Source organism: Sinocyclocheilus anshuiensis, unplaced genomic scaffold, assembly GCF_001515605.1.
Source record: "Sinocyclocheilus anshuiensis isolate Anshui unplaced genomic scaffold, SAMN03320099.WGS_v1.1 scaffold831, whole genome shotgun sequence".
Lineage (NCBI taxonomy): Eukaryota > Metazoa > Chordata > Actinopteri > Cypriniformes > Cyprinidae > Sinocyclocheilus > Sinocyclocheilus anshuiensis.
In genome coordinates this window covers 147,952-166,366 of record NW_015542380.1, presented here as the reverse complement: position 1 = coordinate 166,366, position 18,415 = coordinate 147,952, and the positions used below count along the sequence as shown (strand labels likewise).

General features: G+C 36.5%; 2 protein-coding genes across 2 annotated transcripts in view; one reads left to right on the top strand and one right to left on the bottom strand.

Moving 5' to 3' along the window:
• Positions 1 to 2,413, top strand: part of LOC107692554 (josephin-2-like) — a 4,592-nt gene extending 2,179 nt beyond the window's left edge. Inside the window, exon 5 of the mRNA XM_016491642.1 lies at positions 1,320 to 2,413. Within this exon, the coding sequence (XP_016347128.1) occupies positions 1,320 to 1,431 (112 nt within the window). The 3' untranslated portion in view covers positions 1,432 to 2,413. The remainder of the gene's footprint in view (positions 1 to 1,319) is intronic.
• Positions 2,414 to 3,176: 763 nt separating this feature from the next.
• Positions 3,177 to 18,415, bottom strand: part of LOC107692574 (protein tweety homolog 1-B-like) — a 26,188-nt gene continuing 10,949 nt past the window's right edge. Inside the window, exons 3-13 of the mRNA XM_016491678.1 lie at positions 17,193 to 17,404; positions 15,309 to 15,420; positions 14,628 to 14,968; positions 13,087 to 13,182; positions 12,719 to 12,791; positions 11,016 to 11,091; positions 9,763 to 9,818; positions 8,781 to 8,860; positions 7,476 to 7,643; positions 5,172 to 5,250; positions 3,177 to 4,018 (exon numbers count right to left, since the gene is read on the bottom strand). Coding sequence (XP_016347164.1) covers positions 3,935 to 4,018; positions 5,172 to 5,250; positions 7,476 to 7,643; positions 8,781 to 8,860; positions 9,763 to 9,818; positions 11,016 to 11,091; positions 12,719 to 12,791; positions 13,087 to 13,182; positions 14,628 to 14,968; positions 15,309 to 15,420; positions 17,193 to 17,404 — 1,377 coding nt within the window. The 3' untranslated portion in view covers positions 3,177 to 3,934. The remainder of the gene's footprint in view (positions 4,019 to 5,171; positions 5,251 to 7,475; positions 7,644 to 8,780; positions 8,861 to 9,762; positions 9,819 to 11,015; positions 11,092 to 12,718; positions 12,792 to 13,086; positions 13,183 to 14,627; positions 14,969 to 15,308; positions 15,421 to 17,192; positions 17,405 to 18,415) is intronic.

The window sequence follows — 18,415 nt, the reverse complement described above, 5'->3', positions numbered from 1 at the left end:
CAAGAGCTTGTGACACTCCAAAGAGAAAGGAAAAATTGAAATCGCATCATATGACCCCTTTAATGAAAACTGTAACACTATATAATAATTCCAAAATAACATTAGTGTAAAACTGTTTATTCAGTGAAAGATTCATCAGATGGATTAAATGATTACTTATGAGTTTGCCTTTTTAAAGGAGACATATTATGCCACTTTTTACAATATGTAATATAAGTCTCTGGTGTCCCTAGAATGTGTCTGTGAAATTTCAGCTCAAAATATTCCACAGATCATTTATTATATCATTTTTTTATACCTATTTTGAGTGGAATTAGAAACACGCTGTTTTGCGTGCCTGTCTCTTTAAATGCAAATGAGCTGCTGCTTCCCGCCCCCTTTTCCAGAATAGAGGTGCACCATTACAGCTCGTACCTGCTAAAAAACATCTGTTTTGCACAGATAATTTATTATATCATTTTGAAAATGCCTATTTTGAGTGGAAGCAGAAACACAGTTTTTCGGGCCTGGCTCTTTAAATGCAAATGAGCTGCTGGTCCCCGCCCCCTTTTCCAGAATAGAGCTGTGCCATTACAGCTCGTACCTGCTAAAAAACATCTGTTTTGGTTCTGATTATCATGTTTATCGCGCTGAAATCATGCGTTTTAAACCATATGAGTTTAAACTTCTGATATAAGGAGTTAGCATGTTTTGCTCAAACTTTCGCCATGGCATTAGAACTGGTACACCGTTGTCGCTTGCGAAAACACAATGACGTCGCCGTGGGTGGAAACTTACAGATTAAGGGGATAATATTATAATGAGATCCCTTTGCCACGTCACCAAGGGAGTGAAATCAGATGCGCTCGTTTTCTCAGATGCGCCTTGGTTGGTAGATTGGTAGAGACCTGATTATAGCACTTAAAACCTGGAAAAGTCAGATTTTCATGATATGCCAACTTTAAATTATTCATTACAATTCAAGTCTTTTGCTCTTGAATTGGTCGGCTTAGGTTGTGCTGTATGATTCTGATTCACTAAAGAAAGAACCAGCTCATAAGAATCATTTATTCATGAATCAGACTATACTAGATTTGCTGTATTTCTTTAAGGCTCACTTAAAAAGTGATTTGTTCATAATTACTAATAAAGCCATGTTTATAGACCCTGATAAATACAAATTAAACTTGCTTTACTAACGTAAGCTAAAATGATTTTAACATGAGAAATTCAATAACTGGTTTTGAGAACGCCAGACACTTGTGTGCAATTATTAGTGAATGAAACCCAATAGATCATGATCTTTGTTTTTATTGATTCTTCATTCTTCCTCCTCCCAGGTCATTTCTCACTGAGCAGCTTTCTCAGGATGTTGCAGAAATGCTCCTTGTCGTCCAAAAGGAAGTAGACGAAGATGGGACGTGGTTGAAAGCAGACGACACCAGGAAGTGATGAAACTGAACATTCTCTCTCTCTTTCTCTCTCAATGTGGAGTAATGGCAGAGAAAAAGAGAAACACTGGAGCGCCGAGAAGCTTTATGGAGAGCAGCACTACAGGAAGATGCTCGCATTCATCCACACAAAGGGAAGTCAGAGAGAATGATCTAGTGTTGCCTCATATGAAGGAGCCGTTTATCTGAAGTCACACTGGCTATGCTTGTGGGAGACACTACTATAGCTGTGCCAGCCACGTCACTCTCCTCTTTTCTGTCTTTCTCTCCTCTCAGGAACTACCATCTCTCACTTTATCTCTATCTATGCACTCCACTGCTGAAGTAGATCAAAGATTTGTGTGTCTTTGTTACAACTATGCACAGAAATGGTACTTTAGAGTTCAAGTATGTATGGTTCATTGCCTTTAGACGTCAGTTTAGATCTTACTATGCATAAACAAAGGAGATAAGAGATTGTAGCTCTATCTCATGCTCACGTCCTTTACTCTTTCAAGCTCTCTTGCAAACTGCCTCATTTACATCGACTCAGTGAAAACCACCAAATGGAGGGAAACTGAATAAATTTGATTTATTTATTTGAATTTCTACCTGGACTGTTTTTGCTCACGCAGTGCTTGCGGAAGAGCTGTTTGAAATTGTCATTATGACTACAAATGGTGTTTTGTTTTTGTCTGATTACTAATGTTTGTTGATTAATGTTCTGTTGTCAAATGATATTTAATCAAGTCAGTGAATCAGTCAATTGAATTTGCAAAAAGGGTCATATTAAATGCAGAGCAGGGTCTGATGACTTTGGGCAAGTATGCTACAAAAAGTGCCCAAAATTAATAAAATAAATGTGGGATTTAATAAAATTCTTTTAATTCTGTTTTTTTTTTCAATCTTATTTCCTAGGCCTAATTATGAGCTAAGTGCCCCTGTAGACACTATACTGCACTATAGCTGTCAGATATCTACTTGTGGTTGAATTTGTGGAAAAAATGGAAAATGTGGAAAAAAAGTGTTTTAGTGAAAAGAAAAATATATATATATACTGTACATACATGAATGTGAAGCTGTATAATCTAAAAAAGGGACTGGATAACAGTTCTATTTTATTTATTATAATAGTATTTATAAATTTTTGAGCTTGTTTTATTTTTATAGTCAGATTTCAGTTTAGGTTTTAGTAATTATTTTAATAATAAATATTTAATATTTATTATTTTTTGTTTTTTATCTTTTAGTTTTAATAATTTATGTACTTAAAAATGTTTTTATTTCAGTTGCCAAGTCAACATTTTGTAATATAAATTTTTTTTTGTCAGATTTGTGTCCATTAATAATAGTTTTAGTTAACATTAACAACCCTTCTGCATAAATCTTTACTGAATTTTATAGGTAAAAGCTGTAATTGTGAAAATTTATTTAAATTAACCGTTTCAGTACTGGGCATACATAGAATAACATGCTGTGCTTCATATAGTTAGACAGATCAAATAGTTTAAATAATCTTGAATGTATAATTTAAATCATGTTGTTTAATATAATAAGTAATTAAAAACAACATTTTATAGTGGAAAATCTTTCTCACCTATTGCAGGTAATAACCAGGTATAGGTTTATTTAGCAGGATGCTTGTAGTGTTTTGCATCAGCAGCTGTAAAGACATAAAAACATTTTCAGACATTCCACTTTTGTTACTGTATTTTTATTTCATTTATATTAGACTCTGTAGTGAAAAAGGATGCCATTCAAATATATATATATATATAGACGGTATATACTGAACATGTCATGAGAACCTCTGACACACACAGACGGTTTTTGCAAGATGTCCCGATGATTATTGCTGCTTACATTGTGGCCATTGCATTGCAAATGGCAAAACGCAGTTGTATTGCTCAGAGCCAGCAGAGGAAACGGACACTAGCCCCTCAACAATGTTTTACAGATTTTTTTTTCTTTGATCATCAAAATGCATTAACAATCAAACGTTTATACAGTGAATATATATATTCATATATTTATATTATATAAATAAATAATCATATTATATCAGAGGGCATACAAGGTAATACAGAATTGCCACTTATAAAATAGGGTCCTGTCAAATATTAAAAAAAAAGAAAGAAAGGTGAAGAAAAAACTGCATAATCATACAAAGAAATTGTGCCATCGCCACTACGTATCTGTGACTACATGTAACAATATAAAACCTCCAAAATAAAGTGGTTATACATTTAAATATAGACCACTACTGTAACGTCAATACCATCTTGTTTCCACCAGCTATGTACAGCATGACACTAGAGGGAGAGGAAGTGATAGGATCGGACGACTATATATGACGCACACGCTTTTTCTGTCTGTTACACCCAAATGACTCAATGGTACTAACGTTACACACAGATATTTAACATCTAGAGTTTTAAATTAGTCTCTCGTCTCATAAAGTGTCCCATCCATATGAAAACTAAACCTTGCTCTATATCTTTCTTTTCTACTGTACAGAAAAATAATTAGTGCGAGTACAGGTTTCTTGAATGGGACGGGTTGGAGTGTGATTGACTGCCGCCGTAGCCAGTCAGCATGCTGGGAGAGTACTGTACTTTCAGAAAACCGCATGGAAGAGGAGTCCGAAGAGGAGCCGGAGCCGGATCCGCGAGTGGAGGAGAGAATAAAGGAAAGAAAAAATTATATATCCATTAAAATATTAAATCATAAGTGCATACTTATATACATTTAAAAAATCTTATGTATCCTACCGTTGTTTTCTCACAATATATATTTATACCCTTTACTAAGCTCCGCCCCCTTAGTTACTGCAAGCTTTTCAGAATGTCCCATTGGAATGAACTGGAGACTTTTTTTAAGGTAAAATGTGTTAAAGTGATTAAAATTTAATGGATATTGTTTCTACATGAAATATGACAATGCAATTTTTTTTGTAAATATTTTTATATGAAATATGAAAATGTATTATGTCCTAACATATACTACTGTTGAAAAGTTTAGGGTCAATACGTTTTTTTTATTTTTTTTTATTTTTTATAAATAATACTTTTATAGGAAGGATGCATTACATTGATTAAAAATGACAGTAGACATATGAAAAATGTATGTTATTAAATATTTCTATTTAAAATAAATTATGTTCTCTTGAACTTTTTATTCATCAAAGAATCCTGAAAAGATGTATTATGGTTTTGACAAAAATATTAAGTAGCACATCTGTTTTCAACATAGTTAATAACAAGAAATGTTTCTTGAGCACTAAATCAGCATATTAGAATGATTTGTGAAGGATCATGTGACACTGAAGACTGGAGTAATGATGCTGAAAATTCAGCTTTGCATCACAGGAATAAATTATATTAAAATTGATCATTGTAATAATATTTCAACATATTACAGTCTTACTGTATTTTTTTGATCAAATAAATGCAGCCTTGGTGAGCATAAGAGACTTCTTAAAAAAAAAAAAAAAAATTGTACCAACCCAAAACTTTTGCACAGTAGTGAACACATGCCACTAAACATCATCTAAACAAATAGGACTTCTATAGGATTATATTAAAAAATAGCAAAAGTTTGTCTGATAACATGGTGGATTGCAATTGGTCAGTAACGTTTTAAGGCGGGGCTTAGCGAACGGTCATTTAGTCTGATCCGTGTGTCAGTCTGTGTGAATCTTAACACAATGAATCATGAGAATGCCACAGATCGCAGAGATGTGACAAAGACAAGGGAACTCACAGAGGGGGGTGGGGACTGCCTGTCACTCAAACACAGGTTCTCATAACCAGGGTTGCCATTGGAGGAAACGTTTGGAGTCCTGCATAGAGAAAGAGAGAGGCGCAGAGAGGAACCAGGAGAAGGGGACCATGGAGAGACGCAAGAATGACATGCCACACCAAAGGGACACAGGGAAGGATGAGAGCCAGGATCCAGGGTGGAAACAGGAAGAGAAAAGGTGGAAGAGAGTTAGAGAGATGTGACATTTTCACTATCAGAATCTTTAGCTCTTTTTCCAAAAGGACACAAAAAGATATTTAAATTGAGGAATGAATTCAGGGAATTTGTAATATATCTAAATTTAGAATATAGAATTTAAAGCACATGGAAATGTGAATGAAGTGAGAAGAAGTATTGACGTCAGACCTAATTTTATGAAAACAGCAAATATGATCTTTCAAAACAAAATAATTGAGAGAGAGAGAGAGAGAGAGAGAGAGAAACAGGGAATGTTAAAAAGCATGGAGAAAGAAACAGCAAGGCAGACTGCAATAGATTTGAAAGAGTGATGTAGTTTGGACAGCATGATTTTTGACAGTGGACAGAAATATGGGAGGGGGCGGGACTTTACCTATATTGTGCATCGTCTCTGATTGGAGGATCTATGTCTGTCTTGCAATGACGGACAGACCGATAGACAGACACACAGACAGACAGACCTCTGGACTCATGTCTGTTTTTTGGCTAGACTGTGCTTGACATGTAGACCTGTCTGTGTGTCTGTCTGTGTGTGCATGTGTTTGTGTTTGTCTGTCTGTGCGCTCCATCTATCTAACACCTGCCTGACTAGCTGTCTGTGTATGACTGGAGCTTTATGTGTTTGCCTGCGTATGCATGACACTTGTTTCTGCATGTTTATGTATATGAGCCTATAAATGTGTTTTATGTTTTATATTAAGTGCAACCTTGATGCACAGCTACTCAAGAAAAGAACAAGAATCGGTGAATTTCTAATACCTAAACTTATAAGGAAGACTAGAAGTGCCACTTAAAAAATAATTAAAAATTTATGAATTTATTAATTAAAAAATAACAAAATGTACAAAACTGACAAACATACATATTTTATAGTGTTTATTTAATGTTTAAAAATGTACACTACCGTTCAAAAAAGTTTTTAAAGGAGTCATATGATGTTGCTAAAAAGAACATTATTTTGTGTATTTGGGGTAATGAAATGTTTATGCGATTTAAGGTTAAGAAAACACATTATTTTCCACATACTGTACATTATTGTTTCTCCTCTATGCCCCGCCTTTCTGAAATGCGTCGATTTTTACAAAGCTCATCGGTCTGAAAAGCGAGGTGTGCTCTGATTGTGAACCATTTTAGGTAGGCGTGGTTGACTCTTAACTTTTATAAAGAATATCTCTTTGGATTTGAGACTTTAGTCTTTGCAACTTTACAGATATTCTTTATGCACCAAGAGCTTGTAACACTCCAAAGAGAAAGGAAAAATTTAAATCGCATCATATGAAGTCTCAACGATAAATGCTGCATTTATTTGACCAAACATACAGTAAAAACAGCAATATTGTGAATTATTACTCTTTTTCTATTTAAAAATATGTTCAAATGTAATTTATTACAAGGCTGAATATTCAGCATCATTACTCCAGTCTTCAGTGTCACATGATCCTTCAGAAATCATTTTAATATGCTGATATGCTGCTCAAGAAACATTTCTTATTATTATCAATGTTGAACAGTTGTGCTGCTTCATATTTTTGTGGAAACCATGATGCATTTTTTATCAGGATTCTTTAATGAATGATACAAAACAAAATAAAAGCATTTATTTGAAATAGAAATCTTTTGTAACATTATAAATGTCTTTGCTTTTACTTTTGATCACTTTAATTCCTTGCTGAACCATATTGTAGTAACAAATAATAAATTGATAAATAATTTTTAAGAGCTTAAATTTATAATTTTTTTTAACTCAACTGAGGAGCATTTGGAAAATTTAATTGGAAAAATAATAAAATATTATTGTTAAATTGATCTATTAATTAAATAAACAGTTACGAATGTGTATTTATTTGTCAGTTTAAAAAAAATTAATAACATTTCGATTTTCAATTAATAAACTGATATGATTCCTTCATTTTATTTTTAAGTGGCACTCCTAGTACTTCAGACAATTAATAAATAATTCAAAAGGAAAGAAAAATCTCTGTGTGGGTGATCTACACAAGCTCATGGTGGTGTATGGGAAAGGTCATTCTGTCTGTCTGTCTGTGTGTCTGTGTATGTGTTACTCACGGTAACGGAGGTGCGCTAGAAAAGGGGGGAGTCCAGCCGGCCCCCTGGTAACTATAGAAGGGGGGCAAGGCCCCTCGCTGGGAGCCCGTGGCCGTTGGTCTACGTGCCTGATGAGAAGTGAAGGGGTCCTCGCTTTCGCTGTCGGAGTCCTCGTATTCCTCTGAATCGCTATGCCATCCAATGAGAATTATGCAACAAAAAAAGTGAAAAATACGTCATGAAATAAGTATACGTTTGATCTGCTATATGTTATGTGCAAAACAAAGGCTTTAAAGACATTTATTGAAAAATCTCTCTTAACTATATACATGTAGATACTGTCATGAAATCAAATAATCCCAGTCTAGATGTAATCCTTTAATCTGTCTCGCTCCTCTTTGCCATTTCAGTAATCTATGCATCTGCCATCTAAATGGAGTTTGTGCTCTGAACACAATTTTGCTGCAATTAAGCACTGCAGCTACCTCTGATACTTAAAAAACAAATTGGATTTGCCATCATCAGGCACTTGGAGGGAGTGTACCAAGTCGGGCTGTAATAAGTGTAGTAAGTGACTGAGCTTTCTGAACTAATGGTTATAGTGACATTAATACCATATCCAGATAAAAGGAGTGAAGTGCTTTTAAGCACTAATGCCCTTAAGTTGAGATCATATTTCTCTCATCTGTGCATTGCTGATGAGTGCGGTTGTCAGTGTTTACTCTGTAACCACAGGCCCATTTATGATAAACTATAGTGGAGTTGAGTCGACCCAGACCGAGCAGCCCACCTCCATTAACATCCGGCTGCTTTTGTTGTTGAGGATGGAATTATTTGCATTAAAAATCAGAAATTTTCAGGTTCCCAGTGAGCATCTTATTATTCATGTTAGAGATACATCCTAGATAGCAATCTGATATATATTAAGATGACATTGCCTTGTCTTGGGTATTTCCCTGTGTATAAAAAAATAAGCATTTAAAGCCATATGCACATTCTGCATTCAGAAATACAGTGGAGAGCAAAAGTCTGAGACCACATAAAAAATTTGCTGTTAAAAAAAAACAAAACTTTAGGATATTCAAAAAATATATAAAAAAAATTATTTTTATATATATATTTTTTAATAATAAATAAATACATAATTACCACATGATATATAAATTATATAATATGATATAATAATATTTAAATCAAAAGCAACACTACTTTTTATGCACCTCATTCATCTTAACAAATCAGAATAACTAACACCATGAATATTGTGCCATGAAAACAACAGCAGATGGGATGTTGGACGGGGTGGAGGGATGAAGTTCACCTCACCTGTGGAAACTCCTCCAGGCTCCAGGGAGGGAGCAAAGAATAGCTGTGAACGCCAAAGCCGAGAGAAACGAGTACAGCCATTATAATCCATAATTATGCCCCCACTCGATGCAACAAATGCCTCGTTTATAATGGGTTTTAATGTTTTTGAATCATTGCTCCGGCCTGACAGGGCATCACAGTATGATAATGGGCATAACATTTCCGTCACAAGCTTGAGGTATTCGGCCAATCACAACGCACTGGATAGCTGGCCAATCAGAGCACACCTCGCTTTTCAGACCAATGAGCTTTGTAAAAATCGACGCGTTTCAGAAAGGCGGGGCATAGAGGAGAAACAATAATGTACAGTATGTGGAAAATTTGTTTTTTTTTGCCTTATACCGCATAAACATTTCATTACACCAAATACACAAAATAATGTTCTTTTTAGCAGCATCATATGACCCCTTTAAGCACTGAGCTTTTTTTTTAAAGAAGAAAATAGAGTGAATTTGAGATTGCTTTTATGAAGTAATATCATAACTCTCAATGGCTCAATAAAAGTATTATTTGTGGGCGTTATTAAAGGAAATATTCACTACACTTTCTTTTCTCTATAGAGCAGCAGTTCTATTATGCATCAGAAATGCTGTCAGTGTGAAACTCACAGTTTGAAACTGGCCTTTCGTATTTCACTTTCCTTATAATTTCCTTTTACGACATCAAATTCCATTCTTCATGCATCAGCTCCCCCAAAAACACTGTCTGGGTCTTGATTACAAAATCTTGATTATAATATCATAATCCTCTTTATTCTGTTCATCCCCACAGTGACATAAATGGCATTGCTTTTTAATCTTAATCTGTACTTTGTGACATCATTATAATTTCTTATATTTGGGGAATTCTGCCTTGTGATATCATTAACATTCTATTTTTTACTCCTTTAGTAATCTCTATGACATCACCGTCTGCAGCATCATGTAACAAGATTGCGCACCTGTTGAAAAGGGCTGCTCATTTTCCTGCTGCAGGTTAGGTAATAATCCAGGATTTCTATTTAGAGAGAAGAGAGAGAGAGAGAGAGAGAGAGAGTGAGAAAAATAAGATTGAAGACGTGGGTAAGACTGCGTATGCGTCAGAGATTAAGGCAGATGGACAGTTAGACTTGTTCCAAAACTTAGTGAGCTGTATCATCGCTTACTGCCAACATAGACAGCTACCTTCCGAGGGCCGTTCACACAGAACACGGTTTTGTATTCCACTGGTCTACTTCTTCATTTTTTTCTAGGTAAAGCATGTTTTGTGCATGACAGTGTTTTTAAAAAAATGTGGCACTCAAGTTAAAATGTTTTTACACTCGTTTTTTGTATTTTTTTTACATTCCATTTCCCTGCGTGTTGCGCTTGCAAAAATGCGCTCTGTGTGAATGGCCCCTAAGACAGTATTCTAACTGTCAGGGAACCTAATGAGGTATTTAAATGTCACCATTTTGAACAAAAAACATTATATGTTTTGGCCATTCATTTACACGACAATGGCGTTTTTGGGCCCGAAAATTCACATTTTTGAAAAAGGATTTCAAAGTGTACGTTTTTCAAAATGATACCATTATCGTCTTTTTGTAAATTTGTGAAAATGGTGGCATCATGCACATGTGTGACATCGCCAACTGCTGGCCTGGCATGCATAATACAGCGTTTTTAATCACTTTTGCGGATCTGTGTAAATGGGGATCGTTTGTCGTCTGTATGTTCCACTCATTGTTGTCATGTAAACGTACCCTAAGTGACTGATTTGGAACACTACATATGTGAAACACAAATTATGCTTCACATGGGAGACTCAATTTGCCAATGTGACTTTAGCATTGTTGCTAAGCTAGAATAGCACACAAAAATATTGGGTAAATTAACCCATTTTAATTACATGGAACTACTTTATTGTTAGTTTTTAAATTAAACATATTCGTAATCAACATTTATTTTACCTCGTCCACCATCTTTGAGTTATTCTTTAATGGCGCTCGATGCAATGCATTGTGGGAATGCCTTCCCCACAAAGAATGCTGTGATGCTGCATTATAATTTGTCTAAAATTAGGTATCTTCGGTACCGCACTTACCGGTAATTAACCTGCCTTTTTGTACAGCCTTCATATTGGGAGAGTAACTGATGCCCTACAATGCTGCCTACGTAGGCAGCTCAATAGGTTTTGAAACCGAGCAATTGTGTATGAAAGAGTTTACTGCACCTGTACTTGTCCTAGAGTTGAAGTGAGTGGAGTTAAGCACAAAAGTGTTTGGGTCAAAGCAAAAATCACTTAGGGCCTGAGAGAGAAAGAGAGAGAGAGAGAGAGAGAGCAAGAAAGGGAATTGAGCAAAAGCAAATACAGAAGAGAGATGTCAAAAGTGTGACACAGTGACCAAGTGACATACTTCCCTCAGTCTCTGTCCCACGGCTCTGACTGCTATTGATCTACAGTATTCACTGACACATACAAACTGCCCCTATAATCTCTTTTTTTCTCATCCCTCAACCAGTTTTCCATCTTTCCTCTTGTCCACACTGCACTGTCTGTCTCTTTAGCACACTTGCATTCCCTTATGGAATCTGGGTGATTAATCAAAGTGAATAGGACTCAATATTACCAAGAGCTTCATAAGAGGACTAAAGAGGGTCAGGAAAAAGAGAGAGAGACAAAAGAGGACAGAAAACGTGAGAGTGTGAGTGTGTGTGTGTGTGTGTGTGTGTGAGTGTGTGTATATATAATAAAGAGGGAATACTAGGCAATTGTTCATGCTGGCTGGATTTGGACAATGAAACACTTGTTTTGAAGGCCAGCAACTGCCATCTCTTCCTGTCACTTTCTTTCATTCTTTCTTTCAATCTTTCTTTCTCTTTCTTTCGTTCTCTTTTTCACATCATCGGCATTGCCATTAAGATTTTGGGTTAGGTTAATATTGGTGACACATAACATTTATCCTACATATATACACCAAAATTCAAAAGTTTGGACTTGATTTTTTTTTTCTTTTATGCACACCAAGGCTGCATTTATTTGATCAAAAACACAGTAATATTTTAAAATATTATTGCAAATTTACAATTTAAAATAACTCTTTTATATTTTAATATATTTTGAAATGTAATTTATTCCTATGATGGCAAAGCTGAATTTTCAGCAGCCGTTACTCCAGCCTTCAGAAATCATTTTAATTATTCAGAAATCAGTAATATACTTATTTGGTGCTTAATATTAATATTTTTGCGTGAATAGAAATATAAATGCCTTCACTGCCACTTTTGATCATTTTAATGCATCTCTGCTGAATAAAATAATTAATTTCTTTTAAAAAATCCTACTGACTTTTGAATGGTTGTTTATTTGCATTTGTATTTTTACACTTACATATTTTTTCTTTCCTGTTTAAGTCCATTACTGCTGTATTCCTCTCTGAAACACTCAACGTCACTCTCTCACTCTCTTCTTTTCCTGTTGCTTTTAAGACCTCTTATGCTCATCTTCAACGCAGCATCCATTTTTTTTTTCTCTTTTTTTTTTGCAAAGAAACACACACACACTCAGATACACACACACATTGAATCTTTAATCTCTGCCCTATTTTTCTGCCTTTTTGGGATTGTGCCATGACTGCTGAGTTCCCAGAGTGGAAAACCTTTTTCATTATAACATGCACAAACACACTCTATTCCTCTCTCCCTCTTTCATAAGCACACAATAAGTGACTGCATCTTGGCTGGTGTGACCTTTTAAAACTTAAAAAGTCACATTCACAGAGTTTTGTCTGGATTTTTTAGTGATGTCTCCGCAAAGCGCGCTGACACACTCTCACACACACTCATTCACACACAGATGGCGGTATTATGCGCTGGATGTCTGCTTGCAGAGAGCTGTTGTTTTTCTGTCGGGATAGACGTTGCCTGAATACTCACCACCACTGTGGCCGTCTCCAGGCCGAGAGAACCCCAACTCAGAAACAGAGCCAACCAGGCCAGCACTGTCATCCTGCAAATGTGAACAAGTATTATGCAGGACACTCACGTGCAGCCGTCTGTCTCTTCTGTTGACACACACACACACATTTTTACCATCTGCCTCTCTGTGCCAGAGTGGGTGTCAGTAAGCAAAAATAAAATCCATTTTCTGCAAGCATTTTCTATCTTGGGGATTTCAGATACATAATATACATAATAAACACACTACTGTGAACGCTTATGTTTGATTTACATTATGCAAGAATGCTGTGTGCATGTCAAAACTACTAAACACTTAAAGCAGGTCAGCAGTGATTGTTACTCACAGAATAAGTAGCCAGCGGGCCTGTTTGGCTAAACCCAGAAGAATAAAGAAACACACCACCAGATCCAGTAAAAGCAGCAGCACGTATGACAGCCACCTAAACAACAAACACAGACATCTTCAATACGGTGAAATCTCAAAACCTACACCCAGAGTCCAAAATACATTATTGTCACACCTGCAAAAGGCAGATAGAGAAAATGAGAAAATGTACTACTGCAGAAACCCAATTAATTTAGCATTTTCTTATTTTTCCCTCTCATTCATCATTTATTCATATTTTCATTTGCATAATGCAAGGAATGTGCTGCCACATTAAGTTGTTTTTTACAATCTCAGGGAAAAAAAGTGCAAAAATTGTACTTTGTCACTGGGGCAGTACCCACAAAGAGACACGTTTGTACCTTTCCCCCGAAAGGGTTCATAATAGTACATATTACTATGACAACTTTATGAGTAAAGAAGGTACAAAGGTGTCCCTTTGAGGGTACTGCCCCAGTGTCAAGCTGTAGTACATTTTTTGCACATTTCTTTTTCTGAGAGTGGATAATATATACTGAAAAGAGTTTTCACAAAAATATTAGGCAGCACAACTGTTTTCAACATTGATAATAAGAGGAAACGTTGCTTGTGCCAGTCTGGCTGCTGAAAATTCAGCTTTGCCATCATAGGAATAAATTACATTTTAAAATAAAGGGATAGTTCACCCAAAAATGAAAATTCTGTCAGTAATTACTCACCCTCATGTCGTTCCTAACTCGTAAGACCTTCATTCATCTTCGGAACACAAATCAAGATATTTTTGATGAAATCCTAGAGCTTTCTGACCCTGCATAGACAGCAACGCAACTGACACATTCAAGGCCCAGAAACGTAGTAAGGACATCGTTAAAACAGTCCATGTGACATCAGTGGTTCAACCGTTTTCTGAAGCTACAAGCATACCTTTTGTACGCAAAGAAAACCCGGATGCCCTGCATCTTGTTTGCAGGCAGAGAAATGCACACACATGCGCTGTGGTACTGTCATGAACGCGCGTTGAAGACTGACACGGAAGAGAAGAAATTGTTTATTAATAAAGTCGTTGTTTTTGTCTTCTTTGCACACAAAAAGTATTCAAAACATTTCGGTAGCTTCATAAGATTACGGTTGAACCACTGATGTCACGTGGACTATTTTATCGATGTCCTTACTACCTTTCTGGGCCTTCGACGTTTCATTTGCGTTGCTGTCTATGGAGGGTCAGAAAGCTCTCGGATTTCATCAAAAATATCTTAATTTGTGTTCTGAAGATGAACGAAGGTCTTACTGGTTATGGAACGACGAGTGATTAATGACAAAATTTATGACCACCTAAATATATATTTAAACATAAAAACTAAGCTTCAAAAATCTTGAATAAAAAGTCATAAAGGCATCGAATATGGCCCTTTAAGCATATTGTGATATATTTTTAATCAGTTGAATATCAGCATTTATAAGCAGTGAACTCACAAAGGTTTTCTTTTTCTATTAGCACTCATGCCTTTGATGTCTCCTCACCTGTAGTCTTCATTCACCATGAGTGTGTTTGCTGCCCAGCCAGGGGAGAAGGCTGCAGGAATGCTGTTGGCAGATGGACTGAGAGTGGGGGCTACAGAGGGAGGTGCTGGGGTGAGCGCTGCCACTATGCTTTCACTTCCATTTGCCCTGTAAAATCCATCTGCAATGGGGATCAGACCTCTTCCCAGTGTCAGGTTGGAGAGGAGAGACATGACTCGCTCTGACAGACGCCTGCAGGAGCGTGTGGGCACGAGTGCCGGCTTATGTCCACCGAACACTTCCTCCATGGAGGTCAAGGGCCCTGAGACAGACTGCTGCAGCCCGACTACGGTGTCTGAAATCTGGGTATGCAAGAGGAAAAGATCTTTTGCTTTGAATTATGGCATTAACCCAATGCATTTGTATCCAGATCAGATTGACGTGCATTCATTGATTGACCATATAAGCAACCAGCTAAATCAATACCCGGAGAGATCTCACTCGTTCACACACAAACACGTTCAAACACTCTCTCACTCTGAATTCCCCCGATCGCTTACTTGCAATCACAGTGTAATAAAACCATTTAGTGTGTTTTCTGAACGTCCTCCATTTCTTTTGGTCCCCTGGTGCTTAAGGAGATTGATGGAATAAGCTTTTGTGTATGTATGAGTGTGTGTGTGTGCGCATTTGTGTTCTCACCAGAAGATCGATGGAAGCCAGTGTGTAATTGGCAGTGAGCAAGGATGAGGTCAACTGATACATCCCATCGTTCGCCTCACTGTTGCCGTAGAAACCGATGCCTATGGCAACACTACAAAAAGCAGAAATATGAACAAGGAAACAAGGAGAGAAGACAAAGAAAGAGAAAGTGAGAGGGAAGAAAGAGAACATGAACAGGGAATCAAAAAAGGGAGAGAGTAAAACAAAATTAGACATATTTAAGATAGATTATGTACATTTACACTTATTAAAGTTTGGGGTCGGTGATTTTTTTAATGTTTTTGAAAGAAGTCTCTTATGCTCAACAAGGCTGCATTTATTTGATCAAAAATACAGTACAAACTGTAATACTGAGAAATATAATTACATTTTGTGTGAAATAAAATGTAATTTATTCCCATCATGGCAAAACTGAATTTTCAGCAATCATTTCTCCAGTCTTCAGTGTCTCATGATCCTTCAGGAATCGTTCTAATATGCTGATTTGGTGCTCAAGAAACATTTCTTATAATTAAAAATGTTGAAAAAAGTTTTTCTTTCTAGGATTCTTTGTTAGATAGAAATTTCAAAACAACAGCATTTACTCAAAATAGAAATCTTTTTAACAATATTTAAATATCTTTACTGTCAGTGTCACATATGATCAATGTAATGCATCCTTGCTGAATAAAAGTATAAATTTGTTAGAAAGAAAATCTGATACCAAACTTTTAAATGGTAGTATTCATATTAAATGGTTTCAATGCAAACACACTAAAGAGCATTGGAATCAACAACACTGAAAATTCACTCATTTACATATCTATTTCACATTCAAATATTCAGATTAATGCTTGGGCCAGATGCTTGTCCAATCCTTTCCAACCTGCTAAAAATAGCAAATCTCAGCCTCTCGCTAACTGTTTGACCCAGATTAAGCCAAAGAAAGCAGAAATGTGTATTTCGAAATTATAATCGCAATGTAAGCAGTAAAGGTGTGCATGCATATATGCAGTCATCTGTAAATCAGTGTCTAGCTTCGGAATCCTTCAGAAAAGAGGCCAAAGTGGATGGGATGGGGGTGATGTCATGGGGGCGGAACACGTGCCGCATCAGAACGTTTGCATCATGCACAGAGCAAACCAAACCAGTTCTCACAGAAACAATGCTAATTTACACAAACAATTTATGTGTGACTTCAAGAACATTAATACATCATGCTGATGGTTCAGATCAATGAGGCATGAAAAAGCATTGGGTTTCATATTCATTGCCCTGAATATATTAAATGGGTTGGTGTTCTGCCAGTATGTGTGTACTGAGAGAACATAATTGAAGGAAACCATCCCTTGCAAATGTGCAAATGAAACAGAGCTTTATTTAGAACAAAGCATGATATCTTTATAATGCAAGTCTAGAAGTGGGGGAAAAAAAGCTACTGTTTAGCTTTTACAGATATGGACAGTAAGTTTAAGGTTGCTGCTAATAAGAGAAGCCCTGAACAGTTTTCTTATTCTGCACTCTGATGTGTGAAAGCACAATATGGTGTGAGTTAAATACAGTAGGGAACATTTTTAATATTTTATTTTATTCACTAAACTTTTCTCTGGTATTCTGCTCTGTAATTCACATGTGTATAAATTGAACTGAATCGAGCACAAAGTCTATTGTGACCGCACCTTTACTCGAAAAATATCAAATATAATTTTTGCATCGTATGACTATCGTGCCAGAAGGGCGAACCATAAAAGCATGACAAATCTTAAAGATGTGTTTTGCAGTACTGCTTGTTCATGACCTTCTATTATCTTTTGAATTAAAAATGTCTGCTCCACAGACAGTAATCACTGGCATCTGAAAATGACTGTCATTAACAGGCATTACCAACACAATGTGACAGCTGCAACCGATACCCATGTGACACAGCAGATGCCCCGCCCCTTTCTGCCGCTGGCATCATCGTCTTCCTCCTCTTCCTCTGCATCCCGGCTTCCCTCACCACAATGGCAGCAGCAGTAGTGGATGAGGAAGGAGAGAACTACAAGTAACGAGAGGACGAGAGCAATGGCGGAGAAGCTGGAGAGGACCAGAAGAGTCTGTGGAAAGAGAGGATGGAAAATGAGTAAGAAGAAAAGACAACCAAGACTTTATTATTACATATACATTTTACTGAGTATTAGCTGGTCTACCACATGATATCAGTTTTTAGATGGTGCCATTGGTCTAAAAAAACAATGAGCAATGGATTTGAAATCAAGTATTGAATCTGATTATCATTAAACTCATTGATTATCATTAAACTCAAATTTTAGGGTATACTGTAAATAAATATTTTTCAAAGTTGTAAATAATACAAAGATTATTGGAGTATGTTTTACAAGAAAACTATTTCAGTCTGTCTACTTCAAAATTTCATTTTTAATTCAATGTACTTGTTAATTCAAGTTGTTAAAGGTGCAATAGGTGATTGTCTTCAGAAACATTTTTTGTTATGCTGGTTGAAAGTCTCTTCACATCCCGATAGCAATCATTAAGTTAAGTGGTCTAAATGTATTTGTCTGTATTTATATATTCTGTGGAAGGTGTAGGATCAAGAAATGTTCGTCCAATCAAAACGCTCGGTCCGAGCGTTTTAATATGCTTTCCTACCTGCCTGTCAACGTATGTATTAGCATACCTCTGCGCACCCAGTTCGTGCAGACAGGATACATCATCAGCGCGTTCACGCAGACAGAGCGAGGATGGCAGGCAAACATCAACAACCCGATCTTCCTTCCTGGTATTGTAGTACTTTTAAAGATTTCTCACCGGTGAATGACACATGATGTAGCCCAGCGGTTAATCTAGTCCTTGCGCCAGCTCGTTAGAAGTGAGCTACGTGCATGAACTGTGTTCCGATCGATATGATCCCTACACAGTGTTCATTACTCCCTACTCCCGGAGCGGGGGAAATCCGTTGAAGTTTACTTCACTTTGCAACATGGGCTGGAATTGGGAACCTGATGTAGCCTATTGTAGTAATGTTGTCTCTGGTATTCTGGTCTGTGAGCGAGCGTATATGCGTTCAGGGGGCGTGGCTTTGGACGGCGATTGCAGGGAGGGTGGGA